The sequence below is a fragment of the Miniopterus schreibersii genome (assembly GCF_964146895.1).
Source record: "Miniopterus schreibersii genome assembly, chromosome: 10".
NCBI classification, from domain to species: Eukaryota; Metazoa; Chordata; class Mammalia; order Chiroptera; family Miniopteridae; genus Miniopterus; species Miniopterus schreibersii.
This window is the reverse complement of record NC_138110.1, coordinates 61,636,341-61,663,385: the sequence shown is the minus strand read 5'-3', so window position 1 is coordinate 61,663,385 and position 27,045 is coordinate 61,636,341. Positions and strand designations below refer to the sequence as shown.

The 27,045-nt window shown below is 44.3% G+C and overlaps 1 protein-coding gene and 1 pseudogene across 2 annotated transcripts in view; one reads left to right on the top strand and one right to left on the bottom strand.

Moving 5' to 3' along the window:
- TM9SF4 (transmembrane 9 superfamily member 4) overlaps window positions 1–27,045 on the top strand; it is a 46,670-nt gene that overhangs the window by 10,677 nt on the left and 8,948 nt on the right. The window contains exons 3-14 of the mRNA XM_081149885.1: window positions 9,278–9,391; window positions 11,866–11,965; window positions 14,222–14,390; window positions 14,492–14,621; window positions 15,722–15,845; window positions 17,097–17,215; window positions 17,318–17,429; window positions 18,662–18,732; window positions 20,548–20,680; window positions 21,848–21,929; window positions 22,024–22,099; window positions 25,258–25,341. Coding sequence (XP_081006011.1) covers window positions 9,278–9,391; window positions 11,866–11,965; window positions 14,222–14,390; window positions 14,492–14,621; window positions 15,722–15,845; window positions 17,097–17,215; window positions 17,318–17,429; window positions 18,662–18,732; window positions 20,548–20,680; window positions 21,848–21,929; window positions 22,024–22,099; window positions 25,258–25,341 — 1,314 coding nt within the window. The remainder of the gene's footprint in view (window positions 1–9,277; window positions 9,392–11,865; window positions 11,966–14,221; window positions 14,391–14,491; window positions 14,622–15,721; window positions 15,846–17,096; window positions 17,216–17,317; window positions 17,430–18,661; window positions 18,733–20,547; window positions 20,681–21,847; window positions 21,930–22,023; window positions 22,100–25,257; window positions 25,342–27,045) is intronic.
- Window positions 1,474–8,173, bottom strand: LOC308563147 (E3 ubiquitin-protein ligase FANCL pseudogene; annotated as a pseudogene). The gene has a single exon. The product of its transcript is annotated as an E3 ubiquitin-protein ligase FANCL pseudogene (transcript).

Genomic DNA, 27,045 nt, shown 5'->3' with positions numbered 1-27,045 from the left:
TTTCTCCTAGCTTTTCTTTTAGAAATTTTATAGTTTTAGCTTTTCCATATAGGTCTATGATCTGTTTTGAGTTAATTTTTGTGTATGGTATGAGGTTCCTTTTGCATATGGCTACCAGTTGTCAAACAACATTTGTTGAACAGACTATCCTTTCCCTTTTGAATTGCCGTGGCAACTTTGTTGAAAGTCAGTTTACTTTAAATGTAAAGATTTATTTCTGGACTTTCAGTTTTGTTCTCTTGATCTTTTTATGGTTATCCTTACCACACTGTCTTGATTACTGTAGCTTTTATAATAAGCTTAGAAATTGGGAAGTATAAATCCTCCAAGTTTGTTCTTTTTTAAAGTTGTTTTGGGTATTCTGGGTCCTTTGAATTTACATAGGAATTTTAGAGTCAACTTATCAATTTCTATTTTAATAGGGATACATTGAAGCTGTAGATCACTTTGGGGAGAATTGCCATCCTAACAATACTGATTCTTCCAATCCTTGAAAATGGAATATCCAATTTAGATCTTCTTTCGTTTCTCTTAGGAATGTTTTGTAATTTTCAGTATACAAGTCCTTTTAAAATTTTTATTCCTAAATATTTTATTCTTTTTGAAACTATTATAAATAGAACTATTTTCTTAATTTAATTTTTATATTGTTTGTTGTTAGTATGTAGAAATACAACTAATTTTTATGTATTGCTCTTGTACTCTGTGGCCTTGCTCAACTTGTTTATTAGTTCTAGTAGTTGTTTTGTGGGTTCCTTAGGCTTTTCTAAATATGAGATATGTGATCTGTAGATAAAAGCACTTCTTTTTAATCTGGATGCCTTTAATTAATTACTTGCCATAGTGCACATTAGTTGCATCTATAAACAGTGTTGAATAGAAGTGGCAGGGGTGGACACCCTTGCTTTGTTCCTCATCTTAGGGGGAAGCATTCAGGCTTTCACCATCAAGTGTGATGTTGACTGTTTTTCATAGCTGCCCTTTTACTGATTGAGGAAGTTCGTTTCTATTCCTAGTTTTTTAAGAGTCTTTATCATGAGTGTGTGCTTTTTCTGCATTGGCTGTGATAATTGTGTGGTTTTGACCTTTTGTTCTGTTTATATGGTACATTACGTTAGTGGGTTAAGCCAACCTTGCATTCCTGGGATGAACCTCACTTGGTCACTTTTTATATGTTGCTGGATTTGATTTGCTAATATTTCGTTAAGGATTTTTACTCTGTGTTCATGAACAATATTCATTTGTAGTTTCCTTTTCTTGTGATGTCTTTTTCTGGCTTTGGTACATAAAAAAGTATTTAGACAAATAAGATTATGATCTACATACACTGCTGTGCATTTTACTTTTTTTCTGATTAATAATTTGTGTTGGCAGTCCTTTAATCATAGTTTTACCTCCCTTCTTTTTTGTGCTTGACCGTTTGAACTTTTTTATTTTATATTTTATTTTTTATTATTTTTTATTTTTATTTTTGAATGAAGTAAAAAGTTCTCCACAAAAAGACAGCTTTATGCAGTTCCCAGACTCATTTTATGAACCCCATCCAGATAAATTCAACAAGTCAAGACATCCATCGTGGTACGCATGCACTGCTTCAGTTGGTATGGAAGTCACAGACTTAGAAAGTTCTACAGGATTTTGGCCTGTAATTTCCCAGTTTACCCTTAGTGAAGAGACAAAGGCAGATGTATATTATTATGGCTTCACCATTCTTTGTCTTTTGACGTTAGTAGGGCTTGCTTTATATTTTCTTTGAAGATAGCAAAATCATTTTGATAGTTTTTAAAGTTCCAGTTCTTCACAGAAACGTTTCATTATTTCAGGGCTTCCTCCCAGACATTTTCAAGGTAATTGGCTTACTACAATACGGACATTCACCAAATAAGATGTTAAAACTCTGTCTACTTGTCTGTAGTCCTCTCAACCACTCATATAAGCATTTCTGATGGAAAGGCTGTCCACACTGGGAATTATCACACACTTGGTCAGGAATGGCACCATCAAGTTGATAGGCATAACAAATTCCACAATCCATAGAAAAACCAGATTTTTCCAGGATAGCATGAGCTGGAAAATCAATTTCTAAGACATCTTTCAAATTCTGTAATAGAGTATTTTCTGGATCCCATAAATGTATGTTTCTGCTCAGCTTAATTCCCAGGGGTTTCACCACATGGTCAGCTCCAAGAAAGCAGCACTCGGGAAGCATAGTAGGGTGCCTGGGGTCCACCTCCACATGTACTGAAGCATTATTCCCTACTGCAATTCTGCGTGTGGTTGCACTCCGTGTAGGTTTTTCTGGCCCAAGTACCCAAGTCTTCTCATTGATTTCATCCATAACATCCCAGAATGTCTTCAGTGATTCCAATGCTGCCAAAAACTGGCTATGAATGCTTATTATGGAGCTCTGTGGTATCCAGGAAACAGAAAATGAAACAGGAAAATCCACAAAGCAATCTGGTGATTCTGCAGGGTACTTTGCCTTCAACTTGAGAGTGATTAGATGCTCTCTACCAGAAGTATCTTCAGCTTTTAACTTGATGGTACTGAAGCAAGAATCCGCATATACAAGTTTATCCCAACCAAGAATTCCTATCTCTTCAATAAGGCTTGAGTAGAATGGGGGACGAGGAGGTAGTGCATGTATCTCTTCTTTATTCTTTAAAGCAACTTCCAAAACCTTTTTCAACTCCATCATAAAGCTCATTAGATCAGGAGAGTGCTTCATTCTCTGTTGTATTATTTGATGGTATCCACTAAGTATTGTCCTCAGCTTCCAACTACATAGTAGTCTTGCATTCTTCAGTTGCAAATCTTCGGGCAACAATATTCTAAGATGGAAATCTCTTCCCTGAGCAGTGACGAAGCCTTCATACACGGTTCTCGTTCGGTTCTGGGGCAACAGCAACGGGAACTGGTGCCACAGGCCGGTTTCCGTCTCCTCCATGGCTCGCGGTCCGGGAACCTCAGGGGCCCGTCCCCGTTTGAACTTTTTAAAAACTGCCTATTTATATTCTTTTGGGTTATTTGCCCTTCAGTGGTTTGTGAGAGCTTGTAAGTATATCTATATTTTCTCCCAGTACTACTACTATTTCAATTTTTTTTTTAATCCTCACCCGAAGATATTTTTTCCATTGCTTTTCAGAGAAACTGGAAGGGGGAGAGAGAGAAACATCGATATGAGAGAGACACATCAATTGGTTGCCTCCCGCATGTGCCCTGACGGGGATCGAGCCTGCAACAAAGTACATGCCCTTGGCCAGAATCCAACCCGGGACCCTTCAGTCCACAGGCCGATGCTCTAACCACTGAGCCAGACTGGCTAGGGCTCAATTTTTACATTTAAGTCTTGTCTATCTTCTCCAGTACCAGTTTGGGTAGCTCTATGCTGTATTTTTAATATTTAGTGGAAGCCTGTGCTTTTTCTGCTGCACCAGTGGTTCTCAAAGTATAATCCCAAGACCAGTTGTATTAGTATCTCCTGGAAACTAGCTAGAAATGCAGATTTTCGGGCCATATTCCAGACTTACTAAAGGAGACACTGTGGGGGTTGGACCCAGGGATCTGTTTTAATAAATACTCATGGTGGTTTTCTTAGATGCTCAAATTTCAGAACCACTGCCTACCATTCTGCTTCCCCACCTGGCTGCTGCTTCTCTTCACATCTGACCAAATTTATGGGTGTTTTCATTTATACTTACTAGATGTCAAATTTAGAATGACATTACTGTGTCTTGGGGCAGAAATGTGCTATGCACTCCCTCTCCCTCAGATACACACACATGTGTGCGTGCACACATACATGCAGTAGCCAGAGTCATCCTTAAAACTGCAAATTTGATTTATCCCTTTCTTACCTCAAGTTCTTCAGTATCTCCCCACTGCACTAAGTACAAAGCCCAGACTCCTCAATGTGGCTTATGTGGGATGTGTCCCTCGCCTGTTTTCCAGCCTCCTGTCTACACAGACTTATTCAGGCTTGCTATCCAAAGGATGGTCTGTGGACTAGAAATGTCATCATCACCTGAGAGTCTGCTGGACATGCAGAATCTCAGGACCCACCCCAGACCTGCTAAATCAAAATCTGCATTTTAATAAGGTCTCTAGGTGATCTATATGCACATTAAAGTTTGAGAAGCACCAGCCTACACTTCACCTGCTAAAACTCCTTATGGTTGCCCCTAGGCCTTTGTGCTTTAGTTGCTCTTTCTGGAACACTTTTTTCTTCCCTCTTCTTTCTCTTAGGCCTTCAAGTAGACTTGAGTTCTTAGATCTGCACCCCTCCCCATCAAGACTGGGTATGTTGCTATGCCTGTATACTCCCCAACACGCTGTCCTAAGCCTCCATAGCATCTGGAACCTAGTATTGTGATTGGCCAATGACCTGTCTGTCCCCCAACTGGCTGAGAGCTCCTAGTGGACATGCATTCTGTGAGGCTGGTACAATGCCTGATACATGGTGGGTGCTCAGTAAATAGTCAGCTAATTTCTATACTGATTAGAGCATGGACTTTGGGATCAAACTGCCTAGGTTAAAGTCCTGGCTCAGCCAGTGTTACGTCTCCTCTCTGAACCTCAGTTTTCTTTTTTCTTTTTTTCTTTTTAAATATATCTTTATTGATTTCAGAGAGAGGAAAGGAGAGGGAGAGAGAGAGACAGAAACATCAATGATGAGAGAGTCATTGATCAAGCCCACAACTGGGCATGTGCCCTGACCGGGAATCAAACCCTGATCACCTGGATCCCAGGTCGACGCTCAACCGCTGAGCCACACCCGGCCGGGCTGAACCTCAGTTTTCTGATCCTGTGAAATGAGAATAATGAGTCTCTAACCTCACAGGATTGTTGTGAAATTAATTGGGTTATTGCATGAAAAGAACCTAGAACTGTGCCAGGCAAATAGTCAGCATTCAGTAAATATTAGCTGCAGATGTAATCATTGTCATCATTGCATGCTCATCATCTTTTAATGCAACTCACCTGCCTAAAAAGAGCGTACATGTTTCTCTACATTCCAACCTTGGGGAAGTTATTTAATCTCTGGGTCTCTAGTTAACTAGCAATCATCTGAAATGTTGACAAAAGTTCCCAGGTAGCTGTAGTTGTGAGGATGGCACAAATTAGTGTTTGTAAAGTGTCTGTCACAGTTCCTTGTACTGACTTTGCAGGTGCTCTGTGGCTTCCTGTTGCTTTTTAGTGGTGTTTTCCACCAGGGTGAGCATTATCCTCATTGTTGGGTCCTTTTGTTTGTTTTTGTTTTTTGTGTGTATACTTGCTCCATTCGTTTAAGACTTCATAACAAAAGTTGTATTGACATCTTTGAGGATTTGCTTCTATTCTTCTGCAACCTGAACTCTCGGGAAGCCCCTGAGTTCCCAAGGGTGGTGTCTGTATGCTAAGATTGGAGGATTCTGGTTTCAACAGAAGGTAGAACTGGGGTGACTTCTTAGATTTAATTGGCTTGATAACTCAGGAGATTGTAATCCTCTGCCCTGGCTTCAAATCACATATCAGATAAGGTAAAATTAAAAAAAAGTTCCTGGCTTCCTAGGAGGGGAAATTCAGAACACATTTATTTTTTATTAGCAAGAAATAATAATATTATTAACCAATGTCACCCCAGTGAATTCAACAAATAAATAAAAAAGAAAAAATGTTAACTGTGTACTTTTCATATATGGCCTCTATTATGTTGAGATAAGTTCTTTTTATACCTATTTTGTTGATAATTTTAATCATGAATGGATGTTGAACTTTGTCAAATGCTTTTTCTGTGTCTATTGAAATGATCCATTTGGGGGTTTTTCTCATTTAGTGTGGTATATCGCTCACATTGATGACTTGCCTGTCAACATCCCAGGAATAAATCCCATTTGATCTTGGTGTATGAGCCTTTTAATATGCTGCTGAATTTGGTTTGCTAGTATTTTTACTGAGGATTTTTCTGTCGATATTAATTAAGGATATTGACCTGTTGTTTTCTTGTGGTATCTTTGTCTGGTTTTGTCATCAGGATGATGCTGGCCTCATAAAATGAGTTTGGAAGTGTTCCCTATTCTATTTTTTGAAAGAGTTTAAAGATCAGTATTAATACTTTGTTTGGTAGACTGCACCTGTGAAGCCATCTCATCCTGGACTTTTGTTTGTTGGGAGGTTTTTGATCATTGCCTCAGTCTCCTTATCTTTTATTGGTCTGTTTAGGATTTCTATTCCTTCTTGATTCAGCTCTGGTAGGTGTGTGTTTCTAGGGATTTGTCCATTTCTTCTAGGTTATCCAATTCTTGACATTTAATTATTCATTATAGTTCCTTATGATCCTGCTTATTTCCAAGGCATCTATTGTAATGTTTTTGTTTCATGTCTGATGCTATTTATTTTAGTCTTCTCTTTTTTTCCTTAGTGTTGCTTAGTGTTTGTTGAGTTTATCTTTTCAAAAAAACAACTCTTGGTTCTGTTTATTTTTTTTCTATTTTTAAAATTCTATTTTTTATTTATTTCTGAGCTGAAGTGAGAGGAAGATTTTTTTCTTTTTTTTCTTTTAATTGATTTCAGAGAGAGGAAGGGAGAAGGAGAGAGAGAAACATTAATGAATAATGAGAGAAAGTCATTGATTGGCTGCCTCCTGCACGCCCCCTATGGGGGATCAAGCTTGCAACCCGGTATGTGCCCTGACTAGGAGTCGAACTATGACCTCCTGGTTGAGTGGTCGGCGCTCAACCACTGAGCTATGCTGGCCAGACAAGGGGAGGATTCTTTTTCACGGTATACCCATTTGTACTGTTTGAATTATTTATTGTATATGTTTTACTTTTTCAAAACTTTTTAGAGCTAGTTTTTGTTTTGTCTTTTTAAAAGATATCTTTATTGACTTCCGAGAGAGGAAAGGAGAGGGAGAGAGAGAGATGGAAACATCAATGATAAGAGAGTCTTTGATCGGCTGCCTCTTGCACACCCCCTGCTGAGGATGGAGCCTGCAACCCGGGCATGTGCCCTGACTGGGAATTGAACTCCAATCGCCTGGATCCTTGGTCGACGCTCAACCATGGAGCTACACCCGGCTGGGCAAAGCTAGTTATTTTTTATTTATTTTTTAAAAATATATCTTTATTGATTTCAGAGAGAGGGAAGGAGGGAGAGAGATAGAAACATCAATGATGAGAGAGTCATTGATCAGCTGCCTAGCCCGCAACCCAGGTATGTGCCGTGACTGGGAATCGAACCTTGATTGCCTGGATCCTAGGTTGACCTAGGTCAATGCTCAACCACTGAGCCATGCCCGGCCGGGCACTAGTTATTTTTTAAAAGCCTATTCACCCATGATTATGTCAAATGTTAACATCAGAGAAACTGGGTGAAAAGTATATGGGAACTCTCAGTATCTTTGCAACTCTTCTGTAAATTTAAACTTATTTAAAAATAAATAAATGAATAAAGACGGGTAGGGGTGGGGAGTACTATCTTTCTATACAGAATCCTGCCCTATTAGGCAATTTTCTACTTTCTACTCTTGTCATTTCCTTTAAAATTTTTCTCTCATCCCTAATTCTGCTGACCTTCTAATTACCAAATACAATGCAGCTCTTTTAGCTATTTTTCACTGTTGTTATTAGGGTCAAACTATTATTTCATATTTCATAATGAACATTAGCTGGCAGATACTTACAAATGTTCACAACAAATCAGGGAGGAAATATTCTGTGAATATATTGTTTTAAGACTTTGACCAACCTTTGTATCTATAAAAAAGTGTACCGAGCTCAGAACCTTAAATTTTTAAAGCCATTTTTTCTACCATTGTGCTCCTGGGAAAATGCAAATGGGTCTACGTGTTTGTCAAGTCCTCTGAGTGACTCTGATTCCTGTTTCAGAAAGAATAACCTTTGTATGGGGGGAGAGTGTAACTTGAAAGATGGAGGGTCTGCTGAGGCAAGGTGATCAGGAGGTTGTGGCCAGTGTCCAGGTGGGAGGAAATGAAGGTCTGAAATGCTGCTGCAGTAAAGGGGGTGGAGAGAGAAGGCAGATGCAGAAACAAGATTGAGTTGGCCTGCAGCCATGTCAAATTCAGTGCCTGCCCCACCCATGGCAGGTACTCGCCCAGAAGGCTGCCATAGAAACACTGTGACTCATGGGCCCTGATCCCCTCTGCTGGGCTTCAGGGATAAATTTGGTTACAGATAGCAAGAAAAAGAAAAGAAAAAGAAAAAAAAGATTGAGTTGGTGATCCAATTATAGATGACAAAAGTTCCTCGTTCAGACCATGCAGAGAATCAGGAAGCTCCACTTCCTTAAGGGGGTGAAGAATAGTATTAATGAAGGGAAAGCCATGCTTTGATGGGGTGAATTTCTTCAGGCCAGTAATTGGTCTTTTTTGCCTTTGATTCCCAGGTGACTACCCTGCATGCAGATTACTTACTGAGTGCCTACTTTGTGCTAGGCACTGGGAGTAGGAATGAGATGAGCCATGCAGATATCTGTGGGAAGGGCGTTCTGGCAGAGGTGATAGCCCTGAGGAGTGGAGAAGGACTTGCTGTCAAGAGCCAGAAGGCCAGTGTAGCTGAGTGAGGAGGAGAGTGGGAGGTGACGAGATCAGTACAATTTTGAAGAAGGCTTATAGGAAAATACATTGGTAACAGAGGAGCTTCCTGACAAAGTGAGCCTGTTGCTATAGAGAAATGGGAATTAATGGAAGACTATTACCTTCTAGCTCTACAGGAGAGTGACACAATATGAAATGGTTAAAAGAACATTGGTCCAGCCTTGGCCGGTGTGGCTCAGCTGGTTGAGCATTGTCCAGTGCACTGAAGGGTCACCAGTTCAGTTCCTAATCAGGGCACGTGCCTTGGTTGCGAGTTCGGTTTCAGTCAGGGTGTGTCTAGGAGGCAGCCGATTGATGTTTCTCTCTCACATTGATGTTTCTCTCTCTCTCTCCCCCCCTCCCTCCCTCCCTCTCTAAAATCAATAAAAACATATTTTAAAAGAGAATATTGATCCAGAAGTAAGGAAATGTAGCTCCTGTATTATATTAGTCTTCCCTTTTGCTCCATGTTAATTATTACCTCACTTATTTTATTGCTCATTTCTGGAAGTCCAGAATTGGTTCCTTGTAGCATTCTTGGAGGCATTTAGGAGGCAGCATCTAGAAGGGCTCAGGCTTCCCAGAGTACGGACAAGACTGGGTCAGTTAAAGCACACATAAGCGAACTATGACTTAGTCTGCCCTCGAGGGATGTTCGCCTCTTTCCCTCATTCCAACCCAGGCCTCTCTCTTTCCAAGCAGGATTGGTTGCCGTGGTCCCTGCTGCTTCTCTCCCTCATGTGCGGAACAAGAGCCTTCTATGTCCCTGGGGTCGCGCCAATCAATTTCCACCAGAATGACCCTGTAGAAATCAAGGTAAGTATGTTCCTGGACTGTTGGAGCCTCTGTGCTGGGCTGTGTGGCTGGAGGACCATGATGAACTGGTCTTATCCCTCCTGTGGTTACAGAGAACAAAGACCAGTGCTAGTAAGCGTGGGAAAAGGGTTAAGAGGGTTCGCTTGTTGCTTTCCCAGGCTGGAAGTAGAGTGCCTTCAGGAACCCGCAGTTCTAGGAACTCCGTCTTTCCTTTCTCTCCCCCCCACCCCGCTCTCTGCATCTCTGCCCTGTGTGTGTGTTCTCTCTCTGTGACCCCCCCCTTCACTTTGGCTCTGTCTTAATTTCTGTGTGTCTCTGTCACTTTCACATATTTTCTCACTCATCTTCATTTTTTTCTGTGTTTCTGTCTCTCTCAACCTGCCTCCTCTATGACATCTCTGCCTTCCTCTTTTATCTGCTCTATCGCCTCTCTTACCAGCTTTCCCTGCATAACTTATATCGTCTATACATACACAGCCTATTATGGCCTCTGTTTTTTCAATTTAATTTCTGCCGCCAGCTGGATTCTTCAGTTCAGTATCTCCAAACTGTACTGCATACCTGAGTGGTGGTAATATGAGATGATTTTAAGTGGTTGACAAATACATTTTCTTTTAATAACTATTTCCTTTTAACGTATATTAGAAAACATAGCTAGTACATCGACTCCTGGTTTCATGGCTATTGTTGATTTTCTGTTTTTAATACTGATACAATGTTTGCTTCTTAAATGTATTTACTGAAAAATGAGTCAGATGCAATAGTAGAATAAATGGTAAGTTGATAAGGCAAGTTGGTATGTGAATGATTAGGATTTGAGAAGCATTGCACTAAATCAGAATTCAGAGAGAAGCTTTCCAACTGAGCTACCTTACCTTTTCAGGCCGGATGCCCATCTGTGGCTCAGTTAACTGTGGCAGGGGTGGAGAGTGGAAGGGAATCACTTTAAAAATGTTGACCGGGGCAGTGGGCAGGATGACACCTTGATTATGTCTCTAAAACTGTGGACTCTTGATGGCATTCTCAGGGCCCCAAGCAGGGCTTGGGGTTGGTGGTGGATCTTCTTGGATCTGGTTTCCTAGGAAACAAACTCTAAGGTAGAGATTTGGTGCAGGAGATGTACTGGGGAGACTCTCAGGGTCAGCACTTGGCAGGAGTGAGGGAAGTGGGGCTGGGCAGAGGGAGACGTTAAGCTATGGTACAACTGAGGACTGTGGGAAGCTCTGGAACTGGAATGGCTGGCCCCTCAAAGTTATTCCAAATTGAGGCAAGAGGACCAGTTCTCTGTATCCCCCATGGACTAGTCATTGGATATAAATTACTACCAGAGGAGGGAGGGGTGTAACCTTGTACAAGGGCTCCCACCTAAAGGGACTCCCCTCTACCATCACCTAAATATACACTCTTAATACTTTGGTATGTTTTTCTTACTCTTTTTTTCTGTGCATTGTTTATAGTATAGAATACTTCGCATTCTCACACCTCCATCAGTCCCCCATAGAAAAAATAATGTGTAGTTGAAATTTTTGAGGAGTCTTTCAGATTTTTTTTTAATGTATCTTTATTGATTTCAGAGAGAGGAAGGGAGAGTGAGAGAGAGAAAGGGGAGAGAGAGAGATAGAAACATCAGTGATGAGAGAGTCATTGATTGGCTGCCTCTTGCACGCCCCTGACTGGGGATTGAACCGCGATTTCCTGGATCCTAGGTCAATGCTCAACTGCTGAGCCACACCCGGCTGGGCCAGATTTTTTTAGTGGTCCTATAAAAAGACCTAGCAGAACTTATAAAGTGAAAATAAATTCTGCTTCTAAAGTAAATGTACATTTCTTGCTTCATTACCATGTTGATGTGAGCCACATCTTTACTGCTGTGTGCAAAAGCAAAGTAATGAGGTTGTGTGAAAATAAAGTTTTTATTCTGTCTTGAGCATCACAGTGTTCAGAAGAAGCAGAAGGCAAGAAAGTTACAAAGGGCTGTCCACATGATGTTCTTATGTATGTCCCTTAGTTTGTCCCTTAATTTCAAATTGCTACACATCATGCTCATTTGGGGCATCAGTTGCAAGCAACTTGATGGGCTCAAGGAACTAGAAGCCAAAGAGACTATGGTGATGATTAAGGAGTGAACCTCTTTGTTCCTAAAGGTTTTTCCTCATTTGGAGTTATTCCCTTAGGAAAGATGTCCAAAAGTGAAATTACAGGGTCTAAGAATATCAGCATGTTGAAGCCTTTTGGTATATATTGAATTTGTTTGTGATTTTTAACAAAGTCTGTTAGGTAGTCTAATAAATCTAATGAAATTTGAAATAATTCAGAATTGTGAACAGTAGAGTATATAGAATACTACAGTTGTATCTGCAGCAGTTTGTTTGCCTCTTAGATAATATTACTGAGTATGCCAAAGATGTGCGGGTACCAGGAGGATTATTGAAACAGTGTGGATTGAGGAATAATGGCCTTTCTCCTCCCACTAGGCTGTGAAGCTCACCAGCTCTCGAACCCAGCTACCTTATGAGTACTACTCACTGCCCTTCTGCCGGCCCTTACAAATAACCTACAAGGCAGAGAATCTGGGTAAGTTCTTTTCTTTCACTGCTGTCAACCTGCCCCAGTGGGAACCCAGATCTTTTCTGGGTTCCCAGATCTCTTACAGGGTCCACATTCATAGCTTGTTGCTCATTTAGCCTGGCTGGCTACCTGTTCCCAGCTTTAAAAAGTTAAAAGGAATACAGATGAGCCATTCGAAGTCATTATGTCCTCTTTCTTGGTTTAAATTTAATTCTGAATATCAAGAAGTGATACCCACCTTACTTGGACTGCAACCCTGCTCCTCTCTCTCTGTATGTTCTTCCTCAGCTTGTGGCCCTGCCATCTACATACCAACAACTCAGCTTCCATCAGTGCTGACCTCTCCTCTGAGCCTTATTCCAGATATATCAAGTCAAACTTGACAAACTGAAAAAAATGCCCTCAGTCTAATTTTGCTATACTTCCTGTCTTCCCACCTAGAACCTGGTTGTAGAAACCTCAGTCTTTCTAATATGCACCACTCCTCACTCATCTCTTGTATCAGTCAGGACCGGTCCCCTAGATTTCATCTCCTCAGTAGGTACTAAATCTGTATATTTGTTTCCTCCCTCATCACAACCACAGTTGCTCACTTATATAACAGACTACTATCATCCTGTGTATCTGCTGTTTTCTTCACAAACATCCAGAGTGATCTTTCTGTAACAGAATCAGATAATGTCTTCTGCTACCCCTGTTAGAAACTTTTCATTGGTTTTTGTTGCCCTCTGGATAAAGTTGAAACTTCCAGTGTGGCCCACAGCCCCTAAGATCCAGCTCCAGCCCATCTCTTCAGCTCACCTCAAGTTGCTCTCTGCATCACAGCCACACAGGCCTCTCAATTTTACCGTGCTTCCCTCACCCTCAAGGGGCCTTCGCACATACTGTTCCTTCTGTCTAGAACATTCTTCCCCATCTGTTTGCCTAGTTAATGCTTCTCTCTTCCTTTATAGCTCATTTCAAGCATCACTTCCTCAGAGAAACTTTCCTAGACCCATTCTCCCATGTCTAGAGCAAGTTCCTCTTGTTGTACAATATATTCTCTTTATTCTAAATATTTAATCAAAGTTTGTCTTCCCATTAGACCATAAGCTTTGTGTGTATGTCTGTTCAGCATTAAATCTTTTGGGCCTAGGACATAGCCAGAACCCAGTACATGTTTGGGAATGAATGAATGAGCGAATGAATGACGAGGCAGAGAGTGCCATGTCACATGGGTCCACACTGGTAGGCAAATGTTAGACCAAGTCTGTGTGCAGGCGTTAGTTGGCTTGGTCAGTCTCCTTTGGCTTGCCCCAGTTTCACATCATCACAGTAGCATTGTTAGAATGACTCAGAACAAAGGCACCATTGAGTTTAGTTGGCAATCCCTAACTGCTTGTTGCCTGCCAGCATGACATCTGGCAGCAGGTTACTCTGAGGCAGGCATGCAAGGGGTGTGCCAGTTCATTAAGTAAAAAGATTCTTTGGCTAAAAATCTCAGGTACTGGATTTTATCCCAGCCTGAATCAGGATCTGAAGACACAGGTAAATAGGAAGCACTCTCTGTCTACCTTTAAGGATTCAGTCAGGGGAGACAGAAACTTAATATGTCAACACTGTGCTAAGTCACATCATTGACATAAGAAAAGGTACAGAGGAGATGCTGATGATGAAAATAATATTTGTTGCCTGCCTACTCTGTAACTGGTACTTTATTTCTCACTGTAACCCTGTGAAGTGGGTGCTTATATCCTCATTTTACAAATGAGGAAATTGAGGCCCAGTGAAGTTAAGTGACTTACCAAGACTGCCAAGAGAGTAAGTGGCAGAGCCTGCGTTCAGTAGCAGGCAGCCCTCTCTCCTCACCACTGTGTGATGCTACCTTGGTGCAGAGGGAAATCAGAGGAGAAAGTGAAAAGATCAGGAAGGACTTCCCAGGGGTGACACAGAAGCTGAGCTGGAAGTATGAGGAGTTTCTCAGAAACTTGGGCAGGTATTGGCACTCCAGGGCAAAGGAAATAACCTGAGACCCAGAGGCGTGGAATGAAATGGCATGTTTGATGAACTCTGAAGAGTCTGGTGGTGCTAGAGTACAAAGGGGGAGGAGAGGGCGATGGGCGGGAGTCAGAGGGACAAGCTGAACAGGTCAGGTAGAGCATAGAGTGCCAGGCTGTAGAACTGATGACAGCGCTGCAAGTCATCCCTGGATCTCCCTGGCTCTGCTGACCTCAGCAGCCTCAGGGCTGAAGCTCTGAGCTCCATCTGTCTCTCTTACGACAGGAGAGGTGCTGAGAGGGGACCGGATTGTCAACACCCCTTTCCAGGTTCTCATGAATAGTGAAAAGAAGTGTGAGGTTCTGTGCAATGAGTCCAACAAACCATTGATCCTGTCCGTGAAAGAGAGCCGGCTCGTGGCAGAGCGGATCACGGAGGAATACTACGTCCACCTGTAAGTCGTCCTCTGCTCTCTGCCAGCCTTGAATTCACATTGGGGAGGGCACTGATGGGAGAGGTGGTTCAGAGGGACTGAGCGGGGCCTTGGGTTTCCAGCATTGCCGACAACCTGCCTGTGGCCACCCGGCTGGAGCTCTACTCCAACCGCGAGGGCGATGACAAGAAGAAGGAAAAAGACGTGCAGTTTGAACACGGCTACCGGCTTGGCTTCGTGGATGTCAACAAGGTAGAGTGTCTTGGCGTGCTCAAAGGGCTGGGGAAGCCACAACCCAAAGTCACAAGCACTTGGGACCACAGAGGAGGGGGAAATATTTAGCTCTAGGCTTATAATAGGAAAGTTGGGGCTGGCTGAGGCAGCTTCCTCCAGGTGCTCTTGGGCAGGGCTCTCCCAGATGCTGCCCAGGAGGTGGAAGGGCCCTAAAAACTTCAGATTCTGTATACTCTCTAGCTGGTTTGGCTCAGTGGTTAGAGCATGGGCCTGCACACCAAAGAGTCACAAGTTTGATTCCTACTCAAGGGCATGTACCTGGGTTGCAGGTTCAACCCCTGGTCCCATCGGGATGTGTGGAAGGCAACCAATCAATGTGTCTCTCTCACATCGATGTTTCTCTCTCTTCCTTGCCCCCCCCCCCCACCTTTCCACTCTAAAAATCAATGAAAATAATATTCTTGGGTGAGGATTAAATAAGAAGAAAAACACACCCTCAGGTTACATATATATAAGATTAAACCCCTCTAAAAAAAATTCTGAGGACAAAAACATTTCTTTTGAGGTACAGCCCCTGTCCTCAAAGGGCTTCTATCTTAAATGGGAAGAGAACTGACAGTGTAAGACCCTGAATCTTCAGTTCCATACCTTTCACTGACCATGTGCCACTGCCATGACTGTCAATGCCAAAGCAGTTCAAAGGGAGCTAAATATGCGTTCAGATTGTCACTGAGGAGGTGGGCCTTAAAAAGCAGGTAGGCTTGAGCTCAGTGGAGTCGGGGGCAGCGTTCTAATTGGAGGAAATGTGAACAGAGCTGCAGTGTGGAGACTGTTCATGGGTCAAGGAGGAGCTCAGGAGACAAGGCGAACTAATGTGTCTTAGAAGGTGATGACAATCAGATGTTGGAAGGCCTTGAATGCCAGGCTTAGAGATGGAATTTTGACTGGTAAACCGTAGGGAGCCCTGAAGGGTTTCTGAGCATAGGAGAGTTGTGAGAGCAGTGTTTTTGGAAAGTTGGGCAGCTGGCCTGTTGGACAAAGGGAGTGGTCTCCCAGAGAGATTTTCTGGTCACTTCTTGGCTACTACTTATTTTGTTTTCTCTTTTGGTCTGTTGTAGATCTACCTGCACAATCACCTCTCATTCATCCTTTACTACCACCGAGAGGACCTGGAAGAGGACAAGGAGCACACGTACCGTGTCGTCCGCTTCGAGGTGATTCCCCAGAGCATCAGGCTGGAGGGTGAGTGGGGAGGTGTGACCAGAGGGGCAGGGCTGGTGGAGGGCCTGGACTTCTACACCCTGGGTTTTCTTACACTTGATTCCTGAAATGGCTGATAGGCCCCAGGGTGGCATGTGGACCCAGCCAAGGTAGGGTCACTTCATTTCCATTAGAGAAGGTGAGGGACAAGGGGAGAGCTGACATCTGTTGTATCCTGGCCTGGCACCTTACCATTTCACCACCTCTGGCAACCCCCAGATATATTTGGTGATTATAGATGAGGAGCCAGAGGCTCTGAGAAGTTGGTGGCTTGGCTGAGACCAGACAGCAACTTGGGACTTGCCTGGGCCTCTCATAAGAACCAGCCAGCTCCCCCTGGGTTGAACTAAGAGGGGCAGTGTGCAGACAGCTATCGGTCAACCAGTTTCTGAATTTCTCGTCCTCTGTGTAAGTGAGTGGTGTAGACTAAAACTGGCCCAGAGTCAGCAGACCTGGTCCAGTCTCACCTCACCCGTCAGGGCACACTTTCATTTAGGAGGTCTGCCCTTTTGTCCACTGTGGTGGCGGGTTTTAGGGGAGGGGAGTTGTTCGTTTGTTTTGTTTTTTAAGCTGTGAAACCTAATTTTCAAACAAAGCATACACAGAAGTTTCGTATACAACATCCTGTACTTCCAGAGCACCATACTGCCTCTCCTCTGAGTGTCATGAGCACAGCTTGACATTTATTATGAGATTATTTTGACATCATCCGTCCCTCATTGGCTCTTTGAGGTTAGAGACTGTCTGCTTTTCTCATCGTTTTGTCTCCAGCACAGAACCTGGGATGTAGTAGGTGCTTATGATATGTTTTTTGGTTGAATAAATGGACAGAAAACAGGATGAATGAAGGAGGCATCTAAGTGAGTGGACCACTAAAGTACCAGAACTTTGGGGACTAAGTGAATGAGTCAGCATATGATAGACTGAGTCCATGTTGTTTTGCATGTGAATGAGACTGATTGAATGAGTAAATGAGTGTTGGAATTGAGCTAAGGAAGATTGACTGATTAAAAGAGGACTCAGACCCCTCCCTGCTTACACACCTCTCTGTAGCCCCTAAGGCCCTGCAGAAGGTCAGGACTCTGGGGAGCTGTTCTCTCAGCCTCCACTTAGACCCTGGGTCCCAGCAGCATGCCATCCCTTCAGGCAGCTTCTGAAGGCACCCCCCAGAACAGCCCTTGGGTAGTAGCAATGGACCCCACAGGAACAGACTGAGTCTCTTGTCTTTCACAGACCTCAAAGTAGATGAGAAGCATTCATGCACCCTGCCTGAGGGTGCCAACTCCTTGCCCCAAGAAATTGACCCCACCAAGGAAAATCAGCTGTACTTCACCTACTCTGTACACTGGGAGGTGAGAAGGGGCTGAAGACCACAACAGAGGAGGAGGGTCCTGGTCTGGGCAGGAGTTGTCTAGCCAGAGGCCTGACTCTTAAGTGCTTACTCCCCCCGCCAGGAAAGTGACATCAAATGGGCCTCTCGCTGGGACACTTACCTTACCATGAGTGACGTGCAGATCCACTGGTTTTCTATCATTAACTCCGTCGTTGTGGTCTTCTTCCTGTCAGGTGAGAGATCTGTAGGTGGGAGGGTGGAGAGGACAAGGGGGTGAGGGATAAGGGGCTGAGGCATCACATCACTTACAAGGGACTTCTGAGGTGTTCTCAGGGCCAAGCATGGATCAAAAACAGGCCTCAGGACTCTGTGGTAGGCATCAGGTACACAGAGGTGACACAAGACTCGGTCTCTACTCTGGAGAGCTCCTGGGGGGGACGTACATCTCATGCATACATTCAGTCTGCAAGACTTTGTTGCACATTCTGTGCAGGTGCTGCCCCTCATGCTGGGGATATGGTGGTGAGCAAGCCCAACCCCATCTCTGCATTCTGGTGGCGTGAGAGACAAAAAAGCAAAGAAGTAGTGGAGTGGTCAGTGCTATGAAGCAGATAAAAAAGATGATCAAATACACAGCTATGAGGAAAGGTGAAGGCTGTTCTAGAGAATACCTCTTTGAATGAGGAGCCATCATTCGAAAAACCAGGGAAAGACTGGTCCAGCAAGGGTCACTGCCCTGCAGTTGTGAGAAACCTGATGGCAAGAGAGTGGTAAGCTAAGCAGGGGGCAGAGTGGTGGGCAGAGGTGAAATGAAACTAATCATTTCAGCATTATATGAGAAGTAAAGATAATGCTAGCTACTGTTTCATAAACATTTAACCCAGGGCCTGACTGCTGTGCTAATAAGCGCTTTACAAGCATCTCAATCCTTGAAGTCCCGTGACTTCTTAGCTCAAGATCATACAACCCATTGTCTTAACCACTACACTAGTGTGAGGAGGAGACGGTCAGGGCAGAGTGGAGCATTCGGGGCAAAGGACAGCCTGGATAAAGGTATGGAGGTGAGAGAGCAATGCAGCCATGAAGTGATAATAAGAGCAGGAAGAACCAGGGGTGAGTGAGAGGAGGGGAGCCTGGGAGGAGGTGAGGCTGGAGAAGCTGGTAGGACCAGGCATGGCTCCTGAAGTGCCTTTCTCCCTGGAATAAAAAGCAATGTCCTGTAGCTGCCCATATCCATCCCAGCAGCTCCTTCCTTCCTCTGTCTAGGGGGTGGCCCTCCGTGCACCCCTCCCAAGTAGGTGGGGTGGAGCTATGCCCAGGAGAGCCCCTGAGGTGACCACATAAACCAGTTCTCAGTGAAGGAAGCCACACATGCCAATCATCCCTCAGTGAAACACCAACCCCAGGAGGTCATGCAGCACTTAGTTGGCAATGCTGATGACTCTTCCTCTCCTTTTTGTTTCAGGTATCCTGAGCATGATTATCATTCGGACTCTCCGGAAGGACATCGCCAACTATAACAAAGAGGATGACATTGTACGAGGTCTTGGCTAGGGAGGGATGGACTTGGGAGAGGGAGAGCAGTCTAGCAGTAGGGCTCTAGGTCTGCTAGACCGGGGGGGGGGGTGTGTGTGTGTGTGGGTGTGTGTGTGTGTGTGTGTAATCACTTATAGAGTAAACCTTAAAAATATTGAAAAGGAAAAAATGTTTAATGACCCAAAATGATGGGGATAGGTTTTCTAATTACTAAGCATAAAAGCAATGAAAGAAATCACAGAAAAAGGAAAAAAACCCCCATGAATTTGACATTAAAAATTTTAAAACTGAAAAAAGATGATACAGTTAAAAGAATTGGTATAAAATCTCTTTCTAAAAAATCTAAAATCTTGCCTTAGCCGGTTTGGCTCAGTGGTTAAGAGCGTTGGCCCTCAGACTGAAGGGCCTTGGATTCGATTCCAGCCAAGGGCATGTACCTCTGTTGCAGGCTCGATCCCCAGCCCCAGGTCAGAACATGTGCAGGAGGCAGCCAATCGCTGTGTCTCTTTCACATCAACATTTCTCTCTCTCTCTCTCCCTTACTCCCTCCCTCTGAAAAGCAATGGAAAAAATATCCTCAGTTGAGGATTAAAAAAAAAATCTTTAATGTGATATTGAACAAAGAATTTACAGACAAGGAACTGTACCTGGCTAGTAACTACTTTCATCTCAGAGATAACCTCCAAAATTACAGATTCAAACAATCATGAGAAATAGTTTGAGACCTTCAAAATAGCACATATTTTTGTTTCCTTATAGAACTTATTTTTGGCAAGGTTAGCGTGAGATAAGCACCTTTCTATGCCACCCATGCAAGTGTAAATTGGTAGTTTTCTGAAAAGTAATTAATTGGCAGTACATATAATATAGTACATGCTATAAAATAGTTGACTTGTTTTGACCAAGTAATTCTTTTAGAATTTTCCTAAAGAAAGCGTCAGAAATACAAAAACCTAGTCTAGAAATATTTATTGCAGCTTTATAATTTAAATAAACTAGACATTGACAACCATTCCATAATGATGGGTTGGTTATGTTATGGTCTAGCTGTACAATGAAAAAGTGTACAGACATTAAAATAATACTTCTAAAGAATATTTATTTGCATGAGGAAATGTTCACAAACATCATCTGAAAACAGCAAGTACACAGTAAATATAGTATGATCCCAGTTTCATTGTTTATAAATTATATATACATATACACACGTGCATACATAAAGGACTAAAGGAAATATATCAAAACAATGGTATCATTAAGTATATAAATCATTTTATTTTCTGTATCTTTTTGTTTTGTTGTTTTAATCTATGAGTATGAGTTTTATATATTTTGTTCAGTTTTTCTAAATTTAAAAAAAAATTTCTACAGTACACATTTATTATTTTTGATCATTGAATATCATGCCATATACCAACATTTTTTTACTTTTTTTATGGTACAAGTAAGAGCACATATTATTTTTATAATCATTAAAAAATAAATTGCTCCTAAACCTTATTACCCAAAAACTATCACAGTTAACATTTTTGTATGTTGATGTTTACATTATTTTTCTATGCATTTGGTCTGTGGAATTTGGGAAGGAGATTTTCCCTTTTTGTAGCTGTGAGCTTCATATTTTTGCCCTCCTTGTCCCATGGGACAGTTCTCTGGGAAGCACTATATTGTGTCACTTTCACTCCTGTGTCAGAGCTGATTGACACCTGAAGGTTCCTTAGCCCTAGTCAGAGTGGGTCCTCGGGGGTGGTCCCTACAGGAGCTACCTATGCTAGAGCCAAAGACATAGCCTCACTTTCTGGCCCTTTGCTGCAGGAGGACACCATGGAAGAGTCTGGGTGGAAGTTGGTACACGGTGATGTCTTCAGGCCACCCCAGTACCCCATGATCCTCAGCTCCCTGCTGGGCTCAGGCATTCAGCTCTTCTGTATGATCCTCATCGTCATCTGTGAGTGGGCCTGGCGGGCCTGGTGTGGGAGGCTGTCACCAGAGCAGCATGGGCCTAAGTCTGAGAGAAGGGTAGGCTTTTCTTCCTGGAGGAGAAGGCATCTCTGGGCCAGACGGAGCCATCCATCCCAGCAGAAAGGCTAGGTCTTCTCAACCCCAGACCCTGGTAATTTGATCTTCCTCAGAGCTTTCCAGCACTGTTGGTAGCCCACCATGTCTACTCTGTCAGGGAAGCCCACATCAGTGCTGTGAGGTTGGCCTCCTTTTGCAGTCAGGCATGAAGTGATTTACCAAGTCAGCACCAGAATGAGGGCTGGAATGAGATCCTTTTTTCTCAAAAACAACCCCCTAAAAACTAATATATGGTAGTTACAGACAGTTCTAAAGTCAATCTGCCTAAAATTTTTTTTACTATTTTATCTTTTTTTTTTCTTTTAGGGAGAGGGAGAGAAACAGAAACATTGATGTGAGAGTGAAAGATCGATCGGCTGCCTCCTGCACATCCCCTACTGGGGATCAAGCAACCTTTCAGTGCACAGGATGACACCCAACCAACTGAGCCACACTGGCCAGGGCTATCCATCTTTTAATTGACATATAACACTGTACTAGTTTAAGGTGTACAACATAATGATTTGACATATGTATATATTATGAAATGTTCACCACAATAAGTTAACACCTATCACCTCACATAGTTGTAGTTTTTCTTGTGATGAGAACTTTTAAGCTCTAAGCTCTTGGCAGCTAATCTGCCTAAATTTGTATCTCAACTCCAAGCTTTGTGACCTTGGACAAACTTTGTGATCTTAACTTCTGTAAGCCTCAGTTTCCCCATCTAAGAAATTGGGAAAACTAACCTCCACCTCACCAAGTTGATAAGGCAGATTCAGTGAGCTAGCATTCATAATACTCTCAGCTCAATGCCTGGTTGGTTGCAAGTGCCCTGTGGGCTGGAAGCTGCAGTTAGTATGTGGCCAGCCAAGGCCCAGCAGCTGCTGCACCCCTCTGAATCCCAGCTAAGGCCTAGTTTTCTCCTGTAGAGAGGAAGGGAGTATACTTATCTCGCCCTATCTGCCCAAGGCCCTGTCAGCCATCCTGGGATGAGGAATGGGGGGTGAGGGCCTGGCAATCAGCCACGCTGACTTTCTCTCTACTTCCTCCATAGTTGTGGCCATGCTTGGGATGCTGTCGCCCTCCAGCCGGGGAGCTCTCATGACCTCTGCCTGCTTCCTCTTCATGTTCATGGGGTAGGTGTGTCTGAGCGGGCTCCAGGGGCTGGCACACACCAGCTACAGTCCAGCTAACAGGTCCCTTGGTGTGGATCCCTACCATTTCCCATAGGGTGTTCGGTGGATTTTCTGCTGGCCGTCTGTACCGCACTCTAAAAGGCCATCGGTGGAAGAAAGGAGCCTTCTGTGTAAGTGTCCTCAACCTTCTCCTGGTGTTGGTGGGGAACTGAGAAGTTTCTTTCTGGGCTCCTCTGGAGCAGCGTAGGCAGGCCCTGGGAGAGTTTTAGGGCCAGAGGCTGAGCAGCAGCATGATGGAGCAGGAAGAGTACATCTAGAGGGTCAGAAATGCTGGGCTCTTACCCGTAGACGCAGGGGGACCTCCTAGAGCTTTAGTCATCACATCCATAAAATGAGGGGATTGAATTTAGGTGATTTTTAGTCTACTTAGTGTGATGTCTCAAGCAAGGGAAGGAATAGGGGATTCAGAATAACTGAATTTAGGCACCAAACCTAAGTGTAAAGGTGTAAGGTCAAACACTGATCAGGGCTGCTGGAGTAGTGCACCCTGCCCAGTGGCATAAAGGGGCAGAGGCCAGGCCCCTTGTCACCCTGAACCTGTTTTCCAGACTTTGGTGCAGAGGAGCTCCTGCCCTCTCTGTCCTCCACCAGGCCATAGAAATTGAAGGATGCCGCCTGGCAGACATGGCTCAGAGTTTTGGCATCGAGCCATGATCCATGAGATCAGGGTTCCATTCCCCGCCCGGGTTGTAGACTCAATCCCCAGCATGCAGGAGGCAGCGGGTCAATGACTCTCTTTAATCATTGATGTTTCTCTCTCTCCCTCTCCCTTCTTCTCTCTGAAATCAATAAAGACATATTTGAAAAAAAAAAAAAGACATTGAAGGATGCCTGGGAGCCAACTCTGCCTCCCAGGGAGCCCTTAGCCCCTTTTCCCAGAGCAAGTGACACCTTTAGAGGACCAGGAAGACCCTGGTGTCAGACTCAGAGAAGCCTTTAGTCCCAGCATTCTGAAATCACACAGAAAGCCTGGGGGAGGGAAGCTCAGACTGTCTCAGCTCCAGCTGCCACACCCCTGGGATGTAGTACACCCTCACTATAGAAGAGCTGTGATGGTGATTATTCTGGAAGGATCAAAAAGGGGTCCAGAATTCTTGATACATCAAGCGTTTTTCTCAAGACACATTGTGTGATATACAGAGGTGTAAAACCCCTCCCTTCCTCCCCTGGTGTGGTCTCCCCCCAGATACCCTCCAGGATCTCCTTCAGTGGATCCCATACCAAACCCAGTCTCCCCCAAACCTGCTCCTTGCACCTGGTGGTACCACCATTCACCCAGGTCACCACCTCCTCAGACATCAAGTGAGGGTTTTCCTGCCAAGCAGTCCATGAATTTTCTCTCATCTCCATCTCCAGGACTCTTGCTCAAGTTTAGTCACCTTTGCCTCTTGCCTCAACCCTTGACTGTCCTTGGCCTCCCTGATCTCCCCACAAGTTTCTGACCCTTCCCTTACAAGTGCTCTTACTCCTTCACAGATGGGCGTGTACTGCAGCCTACAGCAGTGCGGGTTTGTGATTGCTTTTCTTTCCGCCAGCCTCTGCCATCACCTCTGCCTGGGCATGCCACCCCCTCACTCTCTCACTTCATCCTTTAATTTTTTTTTTTAAAGAATAGTTTATTTTTTTTAGAGAGAGCAGAAGGGAGAGAGAAATATTGATGTGAGCCCAACATCAGTCGGCTGCCTTCTGTACTCCTCCTACTGGGGATCAAGCCCACAGCCTGGGCATGTGCCCCTATTGGACACAAAACAGCAACCTTTTGGTGCATGGGATGATGCCCAACCAACTGAGCCACACCAGCCAGGGCTTATCCTTTAACTCTTATTTGCTCAGTGTCACTCCTCTAGGAGCTACACCACGGCCCCGTTCTGTGTCCTCTTTCCTGCCCCCAGAGCAGCCTGGGCAGAGCCTTGTTCCTACAAGTAGCACATGTATGTTATTCCCCCTTTATGCATTTGTCTTCCTACCTGAGACTTTTTTCCTGTTTTTACCCCTACTATCTATCATAGTGTCCAGTCCATAAACTTCAGCCAGGAAGGCAGATGAGGAGTTTCCTGCTTCATGACAGAGTAAAGCAGGAACATATAGGAATGGAGGAAATGACATTTGAGCTGGGCTTGAGAGTTTCAAATGGATGGAAGTGGCCATCAGGGAGTGCTCAAGTTCTGGAATCTCCTAGATCCCAGTGTTGGCTCTGTTCTTTCCTTGGCTGGTAACCTTGAACAGCCCTCTGAGCCTCGGTTTTTGCATCTCTAATGGGAGATGGTTGCACCTGCCTGTGGGTGTTACTGTGTGGATGGAAAGAGACTGAGCATGAAAGGCCCTTAGTACATTAGCACTCAGGAGGCAGAGACCCTGAGGTGTTTATAACTCTGCCTACATAAAGGTCCAGGAACAGGGACATGCTGTAGCAGTGATTGGGTTGGTGGGCTATGTGCCAAAGGTGACACTGGCGGTGGAGGTTGAGTGCCAGATTGCAGAGGGCCTCAGGCATTGTGGTCAATGACCCTCCTAGATGCTTATGCAGCCACAGTCAAGAGGCTTGACTGTAGTTCTGGGGCTTTGGTTCTTTGTGCCAGAGTCCCAGCCCAAGAGATTGTGACTGAATAGACTACACCACAGGGCATCTGGAACGTGGGCTCTGGAGTCGGACTGCCTAGGTTTGAATCTGTGTTCCACCCTTAACTGACTGTGTGAAGTTCGTGGAGGGGGGATGTTTAACATTGCTGTGCCTCAGTGTCCTCTTGTCCTCAGTTTCCATCTAGGTCATAGTGAGGATTAGGTTACTTGGTGCATGTAGTGCCCAGCGCTTGCCACCCCTAAGACAATTAAAGCTTAACCACCAGTCTAGGCAGTTTGGATTGGGACCCAGACATACACATTTTATTAAACTTTTATTAATTCATTCTTTATTCAACAAATGTTTATTGAGCAGCTGCTGTGTTCCAAGTGCTAGGATTACATCAGTGAACAGGAGGAGGAGGGCATACCCCTCCCCCGTCTATGGCATAGGCAGACACTGATTAGGTAACAACAATACAGAATTACAAACTGGAATGAGGGCAAGGAAGGGGCAGTTCAGGGATCTCAGAGGATAGAGAACAGGAGTCCTGCCTTGTCTGGGAATCAGAAAATGCTTTCTGGGGGGAATGATTCTTGAGCTGAGTCCTAGAGAAGGAGGGGTTGAGATCCTCTAGTCCGGGGGGCCCACTGGGACAGGTGGGAGCTCCCTAGACGAAGCTCCCCAACCTGGCCCCCTTGCTTCCAGACAGCAACACTGTACCCGGGCGTGGTTTTCGGCATTTGCTTCGTATTGAATTGCTTCATCTGGGGCAAGCACTCGTCAGGAGCGGTAAGTGCCCTCCCCAGCGAGGGAGGGCCGGCTCTGCTCAGCTCCACTCCCCCAGGTCACTTCCTGCTGTTCCCTTCCCTTTTCTGAGTCTCCACAGTTCTGTTTCCAGCTCTAGGGTCTGAGGGTCAGCTGGGGTTTCCCCAGCCCTGCCCATGATTTTGCCTAGGCCCTGGCCTTCCTGTGAGCTTTTTTAGACAGCTGTCAAAGCTCACTTCTCTATAGGGAGGTGTCCACAGTACAGGGGCCAACTGGGGAATTTCCCTTTGTCCCAAGGAAAGCTGCTTGCTGTGAGTTTATTAGGTCAGTATCCCAAAACAAGGCTTTCCTCTAAGATTCCCTGCACCTCAGCACCAGCCTCTGCAGGTTGTCCTGTCCTCAGACGGGGATCCTGCCAGCACCAGTTGCTAGCAGCTGCCCAGGACTTATTGAGTAGGATTGTGAACTCATTTGAGGGTTGGGAGATGGGGTCTTGATCAATTAGCAGGGCTGTGGTAGAGGTAAGGCAGGCATTTGCCCTCCCAGCCACAGCAGGTAGAGCCACCTCTTCTCCACCTGCAGTTGCTCATTAACAGTCCTTGGGTGAGGCCTTCCGTCCAGGCTGCTGGAGAACTGGGTTCTTTCCAGTAGTCCAGGAAGCTGCCCAGGAAAAACAGTGGTGCTCTTCCTCTCACTTCCTCTTTTTTATACCTGTGTTCCTTCTCTCTTTCAGCATTTTTCTCCCAATTACCAGCTGCTCATTACAGACACTCATTGTAGAAATTTTGGAAAGTACAGAGAAGTTAAAGAAGTCAGAAGTAACCCATAATCCAACCACCAAGAGATAAATACTATGTAGATTTTTACTGTGTGTTTTTTCAGTCTTTTCCCTTTTTTTAGATTTATTTGAAACAGGATGATGTAATTTAAAAATTATAAAATAATAGCAAATGTTTTTAAGATGCTTACTTTGGAATAAGTCCTAAATACTTGACAGATATTAATTCATTTCTTTCTTTTTGCATGATTCTTTTTTTTCTTCTTAATGGATTTAAAAAAATATATATATCTTTATTGATTTCAGAGAGAAGAAGGGAGAGAGAGAGAGAGAGAAACATCAGTGATGAGAGAGTCATTGATCGGCTGCCTCCTGCACGCCCCCGACTGGGGATCGAGCCCGCAGCTTGGGCATGTGCCCTGACCGGGAATCGAACCCTGATCGCCTGGATCCTAGGTTGTTGCTCAACCGCTGAGCCACACCTGGCTGGGCTCTTTTTAATGGATTTTTAAAAAAGATTTTTTATTGATTTTTAGAGAGAGAGGAAACCGGGAGGGAGAGAGAACCATCTGTGAGAATGAAACATGGATCGGCTGCCTCCTGCACGCCCCCGACTGGGGTCAAGCCTGAAGCCAGCTCTGTACCCTGCCTGGGAATTGAGCCAGCAGCCTTTCAGCACACAGGACAGTGCCTAACCTACTGGCCGCACCGGCCAGCGCTCTTGCTGCATGATTCTTACAAAGGCAGCACTTTAGAGAGGAGGGTAAAGAAGACGATGAAAAGTCAGTTTTAACCCTCCGCAGGCGTCCCGGCCGAGGAGGTGCCGTTAACCCTCCGGCACAGGTCTTTCTAGGCGCTTACACCCGTAAACATTGGGTGTTTTTATTAAAGTGGAGTTCTAGATGTACATATTTATAACCTGCTTCACTCAGTAGTATGTTAGGGGGTTT